Genomic DNA, 14,442 nt, shown 5'->3' on the forward strand with positions numbered 1-14,442 from the left:
CCAGTACAACAGTATCAGACTGTGGTTGTACTGGTCAGCTCCCAGTACAACAGTATCAGACTGTGGTTGTACTGGTCAGCTCCCAGTACAACAGTATCAGACTGTGGTTGTACTGGTCAGCTCCCAGTACAACAGTATCAGACTGTGGTTGTACTGGTCAGCTCCCAGTACAACAGTATCAGACTGTGGTTGTACTGGTCAGCTCCCAGTACAACAGTATCAGACTGTGGTTGTACTGGTCAGCTCCCAGTACAACAGTATCAGACTGTGGTTGTACTGGTCAGCTCCCAGTAAAACAGTATCAGACTGTGGTTGTACTGGTCAGCTCCCAGTACAACAGTATCAGACTGTGGTTGTACTGGTCAGCTCCCAGTACAACAGTATCAGACTGTGGTTGTACTGGTCAGCTCCCAGTACAACAGTATCAGACTGTGGTTGTACTGGTCAGCTCCCAGTACAACAGTATTAGACTGTGGTTGTACTGGTCAGCTCCCAGTACAACAGTATCATACTGTGGTTGTACTGGTCAGCTCCCAGTACAACAGTATCAGACTGTGGTTGTACTGGTCAGCTCCCAGTACAACAGTATCAGACTGTGGTTGTACTGGTCAGCTTCCAGTGACCGACAGCAATAGAGTGCATTGTACTCCGCAACTACTAGTGTGAATGTTGTGGGGGTGGAATGAATACTCAATCACCCACAATGCCTCAGAAGCAGCTCTCTCAGCTTGTTGCTATGGAGACAGCCTCCCACGAACTGCAGCAGGGCTGAATGGAGGCCTTGTTGTTGACCCTTTATTAAATTTAGTATTAGGGAGGTCCCGATCGGGTTTATTTGCGTCCTGATCGGATTCCGATCATTAGAAAAGGACGTGATCGGCCCTGATTTCCGATCGCGGGATCGGATCGGGACAACCCTAATTTATATTGAGTGTGAATGAATGAATGAATGAATGGATGGATGAATGAATGAATGAATGAATGAATGAATGGATGGATGGATGGATGGATGGATGGATGGATTAATTAATGGAGGGGTGGCAGTGGCTCAGAGGTAGAGAGGGCGGTAAAAACAGCCGGATGGGAACCGTGAGGTTCCCAGTTCGATCCCTGTGGGCTCCCCCAGGGTTAGTGTCGAAGTGTCCTTATTGAGTAAAGACTCTGAAGCCCTAATAGGCCTATCTCACAGCCCGTTTTTCACGCCCACTTCCGGTAAATAGTGGTGACTTTAACATGAGCATTTACACGTTTTTTTCTCTGGAGAATCTAAGTACATTTTCTAATGTAAAAATGTGACAGACCAATATTATTATGAAGCAAACAATATGGTAAATCAGCTCGAACAGATAGAACAAACCTTACCTTGAGAAAACAAAAGTTGTAGACTTCTTAAATTACCTCTGTTAACATGAAGCGTCTATGGAGTGACGTCACGCTATCACCACTAACCCCGAAAGGGGGGCGTATTAAGGGGGGCGGGCAAATTCTGTGAGATAGGCTTATTGCTCCCGATGTGCAGGTTGGTGCCTTGCATGGTTTCCTCCGCCTGGCTGCACAATCTATGTAAAGCGCTTTGGATAAAAAGCGCTACAATTGTATGGATGGATGAATGAATATATGAAAGGATGGATGGATGGATGGATGGGTGTTTTTCTGTGTCTTTTCCAGGCCAAGGCCCTCTCTTAGCTGAGAGAGAAAAATTGTTAACCCATTTAGACCTGAGAAAAGATTCTACAAATCCCTTCTAAATTCGGACAGTTTTCTGAAAAACCCTATGTTTCTGTGTCAGTCGTTCTCAAACATTTTCATGTCAAGGATTATAATAAGATTATATGTAATTGGCCGCCGACCCCCATCTGAAAATATGTTGTTCCAGGAACCCCTCAGAAGCAAAGACTTAGAGTTAAAAAGTTTTCGCTCTGGAGTCTGAAAGAACATACAGTATATTCAAAGATTTGCACCACATTATCACGATTTTTCAAAAATAGCAGACCTACAAGCTCGTAGCGCGCCACTCGGTGAGCTTGTAGATCTGCTATTTTTCAACAGCTAAAGTACAACATAAGGCTTAACCCATTTTGGGCGGGAACCCCTTTTGGTGTTTTAAGCATTATGTCATGATTTAGCTGTTGAAAAATAGCAGATCTATAAGCTTATAGCGCGGCACAGAGTGCTATGAACTTGTAGGTCTGCTAAAAAAAAAATAATCGTGAAAATGCGGCACAAATCTTCAGATCGGTCGGTGGCCAAATACCTGTAATTTTCGGCGTCCTTGACATGAAATATTGAGCACCACTGATAAAGAAACACAGGTATTTCAGAAAACTGTCAGCATTTAGAAGACTTTTATTTTTTTTTGACGTCAGGTCAAAAAGCTTTAAAACACCAAAAGGGGTTCCCGGCTTCCCGCCCAGAATGGATTCAGAGCGTCTGCTAAAAGCCTAAATTGTAAATTGTGTGTGTGTGTGTGTGTTCCAGGTAGTGGACACTGAGCGGTCATCATGGACACCACCACCTCCATCAAGATGACCACGCTGGCCATCCAGAACCTCTTCTCCTACGTGGAGGAGGAGAACCTGTCGGCCATGAAGGCTCACCTGGACCGCTTCAAGGACGTGGACGGACGCAGCGACGTGAGTCACGCACGCACACGCGCGCACCGCGCGAACGCCACGCACGAGGGTACACCCAGACTTACACAACAAGGGGGTGGGCAACTTTGAAGATGGAGAGGGCCACTATAGTTCCACACTCACTCCAGAGGGCCGCTATAGTTCCACACTCACTCCAGAGGGCCACTATATTTCCACACTCACTCCAGAGGGCCACTATAGTTCCACACTCACTCCAGAGGGCCACTATATTTCCACACTCACTCCAGAGGGCCACTATAGTTCCACACTCACTCCAGAGGGCCACTATATTTCCACACTCACTCCAGAGGGCCACTATAGTTCCACACTCACTCCAGAGGGCCACTATATTTCCACACTCACTCCAGAGGGCCACTATAGTTCCACACTCACTCCAGAGGGCCACTATAGTTCCACACTCACTCCAGAGGCCCACTATATTTCCACACTCACTCCAGAGGGCCACTATAGTTCCACACTCACTCCAGAGGGCCACTATATTTCCACACTCACTCCAGAGGGCCACTATAGTTCCACACTCACTCCAGAGGGCCACTATAGTTCCACACTCACTCCAGAGGGCCACTATAGTTCCACACTCACTCCAGAGGCCCACTATATTTCCACACTCACTCCAGAGGGCCACTATAGTTCCACACTCACTCCAGAGGGCCACTATAGTTCCACACTCACTCCAGAGGGCCACTATATTTCCACACTCACTCCAGAGGGCCACTATAGTTCCACACTCACTCCAGAGGGCCACTATATTTCCACACTCACTCAAGAGGGCCACTATAGTTCCACACTCACTCCAGAGGCCCACTATATTTCCACACTCACTCCAGAGGGCCACTATAGTTCCACACTCACTCCAGAGGGCCACTATAGTTCCACACTCACTCCAGAGGGCCACTATAGTTCCACACTCACTCCAGAGGCCCACTATATTTCCACACTCACTCCAGAGGGCCACTATAGTTCCACACTCACTCCAGAGGGCCACTATAGTTCCACACTCACTCCAGAGGGCCACTATAGTTCCACACTCACTCCAGAGGGCCGCTATAGTTCCACACTCACTCCAGAGGGCCGCTATAGTTCCACACTCACTCCAGAGGGCCACTATAGTTCCACCCTCACTCCAGAGGGCCACTATAGTTCCACACTCACTCCAGAGGGCCACTATATTTCCACACTCACTCCAGAGGGCCACTGTATTTCCACACTCACTCCAGAGGGCCACTATAGTTCCACACTCACTCCAGAGGGCCACTATAGTTCCACACTCACTCCAGAGGGCCGCTATAGTTCCACACTCACTCCAGAGGGCCACTATAGTTCCACACTCACTCCAGAGGGCCACTATATTCCCACACCTACTAGGGCGACTGTGGCTCAGGAGGTAGAGCAGGTCGTCCAATGATCCATAGGTCGGCGGTTCGAATCCCGGCTCCTCCTGGCTACATGTCGAAGTGTCCTTGGGCAAGACACTGAACCCCAAATTGCTCCCGATGTGCTGGTTGGCCTTGCATGGCTTCTGCCGCAATCGGTGTATGAATGTGTGTGTGAATGGGTGAATGTAATGCACAATCTATGTAAAGCGCCTTGGATAAAGGCGCTATATAAATGCACCATTTACCATTTACTATATTTCCACACTCACTCCAGAGGCCCACTATATTTCCACACTCACTTTTTTCAACAATTCTTCTACATTTTCTAGTGTAAATTAAAGGTGGTATAGACAAGTTTCCAGTGTTTGTACACAAAGTGCGTGAGTGTTTCCAAACAAATGCTCCACCACCCTCCCCCCCTCATTCTATTGGCTGAGCCAGGTCACTTCAGGCTATGGGATTGTTGTTGCTGCTGGGAGGGACGCTATGGATATTGCGCTCGTATGGCTAAATATGACATTAAAAAATTATGAATTTCTATCGATATCTTAGTTACAACAATGACATTGAGTTGACATGTTTTTTTAAGGGTAACTGTAGCATAATCGCAATATCACACGACTGACACGACGAGTCCCTCAAATGAGGAAGTAGCGGAGGAGGAGACTCACTGGCTCTCAATTCAATTCTCTTGTATTTGTAATCGTGCATATAAAACATATTGCCCCCTCAAATGCCCCAGCCACTACAGCATCGTTCATGTGAACTACTCTGTCCACGGTTATTCATTGCAATGAAGAAAAATCGCTATGATGATCCGCGACGGCTAGCCTGTCACCGCTGGCGAACACGGGTTGAATGCACGCTTCAAGCCGGACCGGCCGGCAGGCAGTCGCCGCGGTGGTCGTGGCTGGTGAAATGATACTATTACTCACTTCCACCATTTCAACAAATAAGCACATACAACCCACTCCACATGAACGATATTGATGTAGGCTTAAACAGGAGATTTTATTGGGGTCCGAGTCGTTCTGTGACTAAGGATCCTCCGAGTTCTGAGGGGTGCTTGCTGCTGTTGTTGTTCACTAGTTCCACACCACCCAACCATGCACTACACATAGCGATTCTCATAATTTCAATAGGCTTACATATTAAATCCTAAACATACTATTTCACATGAACAATGTTAGTGAAATTAAGATATGGGGATAATATTATACATTGCAATTGAAATCGCATCGCGTTTTCATTATAATACTGCTGGGTTGAACACACCGTCACAGCCTCGCGCTGCAATTGGCTAAAAGTTTAAATCCCCCCCGATGTCCCGTCTAGTAAACTGTAGTGGATATAAACAGTGCATTCAGCCAGAGGGGGACAAAGGGGGAGTGTGCTGTTGCAGGAGAACACCTCAGCATCATAATATAGGGAAAGATAGAGGGGGAAAAGGCCAACAAAATACATTTATATATATTTTAAATTTGGCTGAAAACTTGCCTATATCACCTTTAAGTAATACAGATGTTTAACAATGATTTAACTCTTGATAGTGTATTGTACACCCTCAAGACCTTAAAGATCTCTATTAGGGTCCATTTGGTTACCAACTCTCCATCATTTAGCTGGGGACCGCCTGGAACCCCTTCAAGGACCACGGGCGGTCCCCGGACCTGACATACACACCTTTTGTATCAGGAACTACATCAAAACAAATGTGACCAAATTTGACTGAGGGACTGCCATTTTTTTGTTTTTTTTCATGTCATATGAAAGCAGGGAATCATAGCTTCAAATTGACATATTGGTTGTTTGACCCACCGGTTTTAGAGATATGGCTTATAGAGTAATGTCTTGCAGAAAACATCGAGTTGAGAAAACAGGCTTGAAAGGTTCACTTCCTAGCTACATGTTTAAGCCTTTATTTCATATTTACATGTCAATTTCAGCTCTGATATTTATTTCAGACATGCTCTAGTATGTGAAGAGTCTGCCTGTGTGATTAACTCATTATAACATTTTAAAAAAAAGTTTCTCCTCTGGTGAAAAGCTGGAATTTGTGCGATGGCAGGCTCTCAGTCAAATCTGGTCACAAATGTTTAGTATTTGTGGAAACCTGGATCTGATATGGTCATGGTTAACGCATTAAGAGCTGAGGTCGATTCTACAAATGTCTTCTTAAATCCTAACAGTTTTCAGGTTTCTATGTCCGACTGTCCGTAGTTCTCAATTTTCTTCATACCAGGGACTCCCAAAATGACATGTGTTTAGCCGCTGACCACCAACTCAAAAATGATTGCTGTGAAAGAATATAATATATATTCAAAGATTTGGACGCGTTTTCATGAATTAAAAAAAAAAGCAGATCTACAAGCTCGTAGATCGTAGAAGCTCTGTGTCACGCTATGAGCTTGTAGATCTGCTATGTTCCAACAGCTGGTTAAAAGCTAAGGTGACACAGGTCCCGGGACTTAATGGGTTAACCCAGTTTTGGCGGGAACCCCTTTTGGTGTTTTAAGCATTATGTTATACTTTAGCTATTGAAAAATAGCAGAGCTACGAGCTTGTGGGTCTGCTATTTTTGAAAAATCGTGAAAACGTTTTTAACTCAAAGCTTTGCTTCTGGAGGGGTGTCCCTGGAACAACATATTTTCAGATGGGGGTCGGTGGCCCAATTACATATAAAATCTTGGGGGTCCTTGACATGAAAATGTTTGAGAATACGACTGACATGGGTTACTCAGAAAACAATTTAGAAGACATTTGTAGAATCGTAACGGATACTCTATTTGTAACGTGTATATTTATTTGTGTGTGTGCAGAACGGACAGACTCCGCTGATGTTGGCGTCGGAGCAGGGCAGTCTGGACATTGTTCAGGAGCTGATCAGGAGAGGAGCCGACGTCAACCTGGATGATGTGGTGAGAGATACTCTCTCTCTCTCTCTCTCTCTCTCCCCGGGTTCAGTTGCTAGGCTACGGTTGCTAGGATACTGGGTGGAATTAATCATCTTTTTCCCATGCATACACGGAACCAGCGACTTGTCTGGTTCCCGTGGCAACCGGTGACTCTCCCTCTCATCATCTTTACATCTCTCTGTCAAATTAAATGGACAATGAGCAATCAATCAGAATCAATCAATCAATCAATCAATCAATCAATCAATAAATCCACAATCCACAATCCACAATGACAAGTGATAAATATCAAATTGTGGTCTCTCTCTCTAGCTCTCTCTCTCTCTCTCTCTCTCTCTCTCTCTCTCTCTCTCTCTCTCTCTCTCTCTCTCTCTCTCTCTCTCTGCCATCAGACAGGGCTTTTAGACTCACTCCTCCTAACGGCATTGTCTGAAATAAATGTAACCGTATTTGAGAGAGAGAGGTGGTTTTCTTTGTCAAATAAATAAATAAAACCCTTTATTTTTCCGATGATGTCCGATTCCCGGCAGGCCAGACAGACAGACAGACAGACGGTTGGCTGGTTGGCTTCCGTCTGGCCATTCCTCCTGCATTGTCTGCCCTTTCCTGTCTGTCTGTCTGTCTGTCTGGCTCTCGCTGGCACTGTCGAAACAAAGCAGAAATGCTTCAGGCCGGTGGGGGAAAGAAAGAAGAGATAAATCAATTTACTGATCCGCGACGGAAACAAGCTGTAGGCTTATTGGACGTTATCCTTTTGATTATCCCATTTTAGACCTGAGGACGATTCTACAAATGTCTTCTAAATCCTGACAGCTTTCTGAAAAACCTCATGTTTCTGTGTCAGTCGTTCTCAAACATTTTCATGTCAAGGACCCCCAAAAAATATATGTAAAATGGCCTCCGACCCCCATCTCAAAATATGTTATGTTGTTCCAGGGACTCCCCCCCCCCCCCCCCCCCCCCCACCAGAAGCAAAGATTTAAGTTAAAAACGTTCGCTCTGAAAGAATATATATTCGACAGTTGCGCCACATTTTCACGATTTTTCAAAAATAGCAGATCTACAAGCTCGTAGCGCGGCACTCGGTGCCGCGCTATGAGCTTGTAGAGCTGCTATTTTTCAATAGCTAAAGTATAACATAATGCTTAAAACACCAAAAGGGGTTCCCGCCCAAAATGGGTTATTGCATGTTACATATGTACATATGTGTTGTTTTTATTTGAGTGAGCGATAAAGAAAATATCAATCGATCAATCAATGTGGGGAGAAATGTCCTTCAATACGAGCTGAGAAATACTGTACTGTTGCTGCCGAGTGGAAACCCAACCCATAGACCTGAGGACGACTCTACAAATGCCTTCTAAATCCTGACAGTTTTCTGAAAAGTCAGTCGTTCTCAAACATTTTCATGTCAAGGACCCCCAAGATTATATGTAATTGGCCTGCCGACCCCCATCTGAAAATATGTAGTTCCAGGGACCTCCCCCCAGAAGCAAAGATTTGAGTTAAAAACGTTCACTCTGAAAGATTCAAAGATCTGTGCCGCATTTTCACGATGTTTCAAAAATAGCAGACCTACAAGCTCATAGTGCGAGTTGACAAATCATGACAATAAACAAAAAAATGTTGGTCCGAACAAATAATAAGAAAGAAGGAAAAAAATGCCCTGTTTTTCTTTCAAATTATTTGTTCGGCCCAAAAAAATATGTTTATTGTCATGATTTGTCAACTCGGCTGTTGGCTTTGTCCGAGGCTTATATGTCTATAAATAAATACATTTGCTAACGTCTATGGGGAAAATGAATGGGGAATTCTTTCCTGGTTATGCTCTATAGCGTGTGAAAACGTGTACGTCACCAAGAGGGGGGCGGCGTCTGAAAAGCTAGGGACGGCCCTCTCGTGGGCTTTAAATTCTAGCCCACATCACTCAGAATAGAGTGACGGTGGTATGTTTTTGTAAATATTGAGCTCGTTCTTGGCGACAACATAGTGAACCAACACCAGGATGGATAGAAAGAACGTCGGGCCCAAATACATTACAAGGACAAGGAAAATGTTGTGAACAAACACGGCTGTGCTTAGATACTTTGTTGAACGTTATGTCTCTGCGCCCGTGCGCCGTACAGCCGAGATCCAAGCCATTCTACGTCTTTTTGTAAACTCGTCAATCTGGGTTCCTTGATGCTGTCTCCACGCTGGAAAGCTGAAAATCTAATTCCGTTTTCTGGCTCATTCCCTCGACGTGACCTGCTGTGGCACTTATTTACTGAGCAAGTCTGCACTAACGTCATTTGTATTGTTGACCCGTTTCTAAAATATTAGCGCAACTTTCACACGGAACTATTTTTTGGGCGTAGTGATATGGATACAATGAACGAAAGTTGCACTAATATTTTAGAAATAGGTCAAGAATACAAATGACGTTCGTTTTGTGGATTAATTTTATTTTAATGCGTGGCCCCCTGTGCCCCCCACAAAATGACCGGAACACTAAAACACAGGACTCGGGCAATCAATTAATACAATTGCAAGAACTATATTAACCCATTTTGACCTGAGATCAGATTCTAAAAATGTCTTCTAAATCCTGACAGTTTTCTGAAAAAGCTATGTTTCTTCGATTTTTCAAAAATAGCAGACCTACAAGTTCATATCGTGGCCCTCGGTGCCGCGCTATGAGCTTGTAGATCTGCTATTTTTCAATAGCTAAAGCATAACATAATGCTAACACCAAAAGGGGTTCCCGCCCAAAATGGGTTAATGGCAAGTATTTCATACAGCTTAAGTTAAAAAAAATCTGAACTATCCCTTTAATGACTCATTGTATTTTATGTGATGTTGACGTTTGCATATTACTGCCTAGTGTGTATTGTATCTTCGACAGGCGTACTGCTTTGGCAATATACGTTTCTCATCTGTTATGTCAATAAAGCTCTCTCTCTCTCTCTCTCTCTCTCTCTCTCTCTGTGTCTCTACGTCTCTCTCTCTCTCTCTCTCTCTCTCTCTCTCTCTCTCTCTCTCTCTATCTCTCTCTCTCTCTCTCTCTCTCTCTCTCTCTCTCTCTCTCTGTGTGTCTCTACGTGTCTCTCTCTCTCTCTCTCTCTCCAGGACTGTTGGTCAGCTTTGATCTCAGCAGCCAAGGAGGGTCATGTGGAGGTGGTCAAGGAGCTGCTGGAGAACAGTGCTTACATAGAGCACAGAGACATGGTGAACACACACACACACACACACACACACACACACACACACACACACACACACTGGTGCCTTATAACCTCGCGTCACCAGACTTCCACCTCGGAGGAAAGCCTGGTCTGTGTTCGTAAATCCGGTCCGGGTTTAGACCGCCGAAACGGAGTTCTCCGTCCTATCAAAATAGTTACGCTCAGCGTCCAGGACGGAGATTAATCAAAAGACGGAACATTAACGCATTCAGTCCTGACGGGAAAAAAAAGTCTTCTAAATCCTGACAGTTTTCTGAAAAAAAACCCATGTTTCTATGTCAGTGGTTCTCAAACATTTTCATGTCAAGGACCCCCAAAAATATATAAAATATATGCAATCGCCTTGCCAATGGTGGAGCCAGGTGCTCCACCATTGGCAAGGCGCCAGGAGGCGCCTTCCCACGCACATTCCGGGAGCGTGCTCCCGCTGCAAACTATTGGCCGTAGACCAAATATATAAAAAATATAAATCAATAAAAATACTAAAAACCTGTTAAAGAAGAATTTCTGTTCAAATCCAGTGTGCCTGTAATCAGGGCCGGTCCCCCCCCCCCCTCAAAAAATAAAAAAATAAAAAAAGTTTTTTTTTTTTTTACTCTGTCCCAAAAATGGAGGAGACACTGTGGAGGCACTGGGGGGACAGTGGGGACACTGTGGAGGCACTGGGGGTCCATTGGGGAGGGCACTGGGGAGGCACTGGGGGGGCACTGGGGGGACACGGTGCAGACAGAGTTGGGACAGAGTAAAAAAAAAAAAAGAAAATGTTTAAAAAAAAAATGTTTTTTTTTTTTTTTTTTGGCGCCCCTCCCCCATGGCGCTCGAAGCCGTTGCTTCGTCGGCCTGTAGGAAGAACCGGGCCTGCCTGTAATGGTTTAGATTCCTCCACTCTTGATGCTGCTTATTATTGGCACGCATTCTCCACATTGTCACGCTGGTATATGATCTGATCCTGGGTCGTCACGCAACCCTCATGATCAGCAGCACTGATCACGGGTCTGCTCTGCTGCCTGTGCGTGCGGGCGTGCGTGCGGGCGGCAGTGGCGTGCACAGATAGACACTAGGGGGTGCTAGAGCACCCCCTGCCCTTTTGGCAATGTGCCCTTTTGAAAAAATAAATTAAAAAAAAAAACATTTTTTTCTCTTTTTTTTTTTTTCTTTTCTTTTCCAAAAATAGCAGACCTACAAGCTCGTAGCGCGCCACTCGGTGGCGCGCTATGAGCTTGTAGATCTGCTATTTTTCAATAGCTAAAGCATAACATAATGCTAACACCAAAAGGGGTTCCCGCCCAAAATGGATTAAGGCAACCGGCCGGTTCCACGCGCTGCACAAGGTGCCCTTTTTTAACTTGAGCACCTGCCCCTCTAAATGTCTGTGCACGCCACTGTTGCTGTGAATACTATACGTACATATTGCTATACTTGTGAGGTTGGTGATAGGTTTAACCCATTTAGGACTGAGACCAGATTCTACAAAATGTCTTCTAAATCCTGACGGTTTTCCAAAAAAAAAACCTATGTTGCTGTGTCAGTAGTTTTTGTCCAAACATCACGCAAATTGGTATACACAGTCTCTCTAGAGCCAATTCAAAGAAATTTGGTCTTTCAGATTTTTCAGACTCCATCCTGATTGGTTAATATTGGCTTCCAAAGTTCGCAGGAGTGCTCAGTTTCAAACAAAATGCCGCAAATCATGAACACATTTAGAACACATTGGGCACGCACATTCCCACTTATGCCACTGGAACATTTTCAACTCGGCCTCATGGTGGCGCTATAACTGGCCGATTAATGTTTTTACCTCTAACTGCACGGATCTGTGTAAAACTTTGTATGCACACTCCCTAGAGGCCAAGGAAAAACCTTTGCCTGGAAATTTTCACATCTGCTCTTTATAGCGCCACCAGGAGGTCGACATATGTAAAACACATTTTCTAATATTACTCCTTCAGATTTTATCCAAATTTCACGCAAATCGGTACACATGCTCTCCATAGTCATGTGATCAAGACGGGTTTGTTCGATTTCTCATAATCCATCCTGATTGGCTACGATTGGCTTCTAAAGTTTTCAGGAGTAGCCCGCTTTGTACAAATCGCCACAACTCCTCCGTCCGGTTGCCGTGAAACTGTGCACGCATATTCCCACTAGGCTGAGGAAGAAATGCCACTTGACAGTTTTCAAATCAGCGTCATGGTGACACTATACAACAGGCCAAGTCGCCACACACACACACGTGTGTTGGTTTTGTGCACAGGAAAACTGATCTACAAGTCCACAATGCGTTGCACCACTATGCGGCGTGAGCTTGTACATCAGCTATCTTACGGCTTTCGGTATACAGTTAAAGGGGTTTATGGTTAAAGTGCGTGGGGCTAAATGTATAAAAAATGGTATTCATAAAATCGTTGTTGACGTCCTCACAAACCGTGTGTGTGTGTGTGTGTGTGTGTGTGTGTGTGTGTGTGTGTGTGTGTGTGTGTGTGTGTGTGTGTGTGTGTGTGTGTGTGTGTGTGTGTGTGTGTGTGTGTGTGTGTGTGTGTGTGTGTGTGTGTGTGTGTGTGTGTGTGTGTGTGCGTGCGTGCGTGTATATCAGGGGGGTTGGACAGCTCTGATGTGGACGGCGTACAAAGGTCGCCTGGAGGTCACCAGGGTGCTGCTGGAGAGTGGAGCCAATCCCAACACGACTGGACAGGTAGGGGGCGGAGCCACAAACCACCCGTACACCCACCTTGACCCTAGAACACTAAACATATTGTTTTGTTACACCACCACTAAACACGGGTATATTTTACCCAATGTAAAATATTCCATAACAAAATATTTCTCATCAAAATATATTATAATATAAATATAAGTACAGCAATACATGGCCCCTTGAGCTATACTCTTCTGTAATATTTTATCATGACTTGTCACCAAAAAACAACAACATATATATATATATATATATATATATATATATATATATATATATATATATATAGATTTAATGGGGGGGGGGGGGTAATCGGTGAAAAACGTGCATATTAGTTATAAAATATTCATACAAAAAGAGAAATGAAGTTGGGAACTTCTCCTTTGGCCCACCCATTCCTAAGACATGTGGTCCTGTGAAGAAATAAATCACACATCAGCAACATTATGATGATGTCACTGAGCATCATACAATTTACAATTTAGGCATTTAGCAGACGCTCTTAATCCAGAGCGACTTACATTAAGCAATAACAAAAAGCATGGCATACATCACATGTATAAAAAGTAGTTATCATGAATCATGCGTAAACTAAGAACGTAACAGTGGAGTATCTATGTAAACTATACATACTATACTATATAATATATTATACATGTGTACTATAAAGTGCTATGACTACATAAAGTGCAATTCTAGAGCTGTCTACATAACAAGCTATAAGTCTGTTTAAAATACTATCTAAGTCTACATAATGTGCTATCTAAGGGGCTAGGCTAGGGCAAGTGCTACGGGCCATGGTGGAGTCTGAAGAGGTGGGTTTTCAGACTACGGCGGAAGATTGGGAGTGAGGCTGCAGTTCTGACTGCAATGGGAAGTGCATTCCATAGTTTTGGAGCCAGAAGGGAGAAGAGTTTGGGACGTGTGGAGCGTTGTCCCGGCGTTTTTAGTGAAGGTACCTCCAGCTTCCCTGCGTTGGCTGATCTGAGTGAGCGGGAGGGTTTGTAGGGTACGATCATACTTGTGAGATATGGGGGGGCCATGCCTTTGGTTGCTTTGAATGCCAGCATCAGAGTTTTGTATTCTGTGCGGGCAGCGACCGGGAGCCAATGGAGCGAGCGGAGAAGGGGGGAGACGTGTGAGAATTTTGGCTGGTTGAAGACCAAGCGTGCTGCGGCATTTTGGATCAGTTGGAGGGGCTTAAGTGCACATGCCGGTAGGCCAGTAAGGAGGGAGTTGCAATAATCAAGTTTTGACAAGACTGTTGTCTGGATTAGGAGCTGGGCTGACTCCTGGGTGAGGAACGGTCTAATTCGTCGTATGTTGTAGAGTGTAAACCTACAGGATCTAGTGACAGCTGTGATGTGTGTTTTGAACGAGAGCTGACTGTCCAGGACAACACCAAGGTTCCTGGCTGTCGGGACAGACTTTACCAGGGCGTTGTCTACGGAGATAGTTAGCTCCCGCATAGGGCAGGACTTAGCTGGGAAGAACAGAAGCTCAGTCTTGTCTGGGTTCATGAAGGTACTGAAAGACCCGCCCACCTCAGACATCAGCGACATTATGATGTCACTGAGC

The 14,442-nt window shown here is 44.8% G+C and overlaps 1 protein-coding gene across 1 annotated transcript in view; it reads left to right on the top strand.

Annotated features, from left to right (window-relative positions):
- LOC306941159 (kinase D-interacting substrate of 220 kDa B-like) overlaps positions 1 to 14,442 on the top strand; it is a 116,092-nt gene that overhangs the window by 9,200 nt on the left and 92,450 nt on the right. Inside the window, exons 2-5 of the mRNA XM_079526471.1 lie at positions 2,479 to 2,633; positions 6,850 to 6,948; positions 10,054 to 10,152; positions 12,763 to 12,861. Coding sequence (XP_079382597.1) covers positions 2,502 to 2,633; positions 6,850 to 6,948; positions 10,054 to 10,152; positions 12,763 to 12,861 — 429 coding nt within the window. The 5' untranslated portion in view covers positions 2,479 to 2,501. The remainder of the gene's footprint in view (positions 1 to 2,478; positions 2,634 to 6,849; positions 6,949 to 10,053; positions 10,153 to 12,762; positions 12,862 to 14,442) is intronic.

Source organism: Electrona antarctica (assembly GCF_951216825.1).
Source record: "Electrona antarctica genome assembly, chromosome: 17".
In the NCBI taxonomy this organism is placed as follows: Eukaryota; Metazoa; Chordata; class Actinopteri; order Myctophiformes; family Myctophidae; genus Electrona; species Electrona antarctica.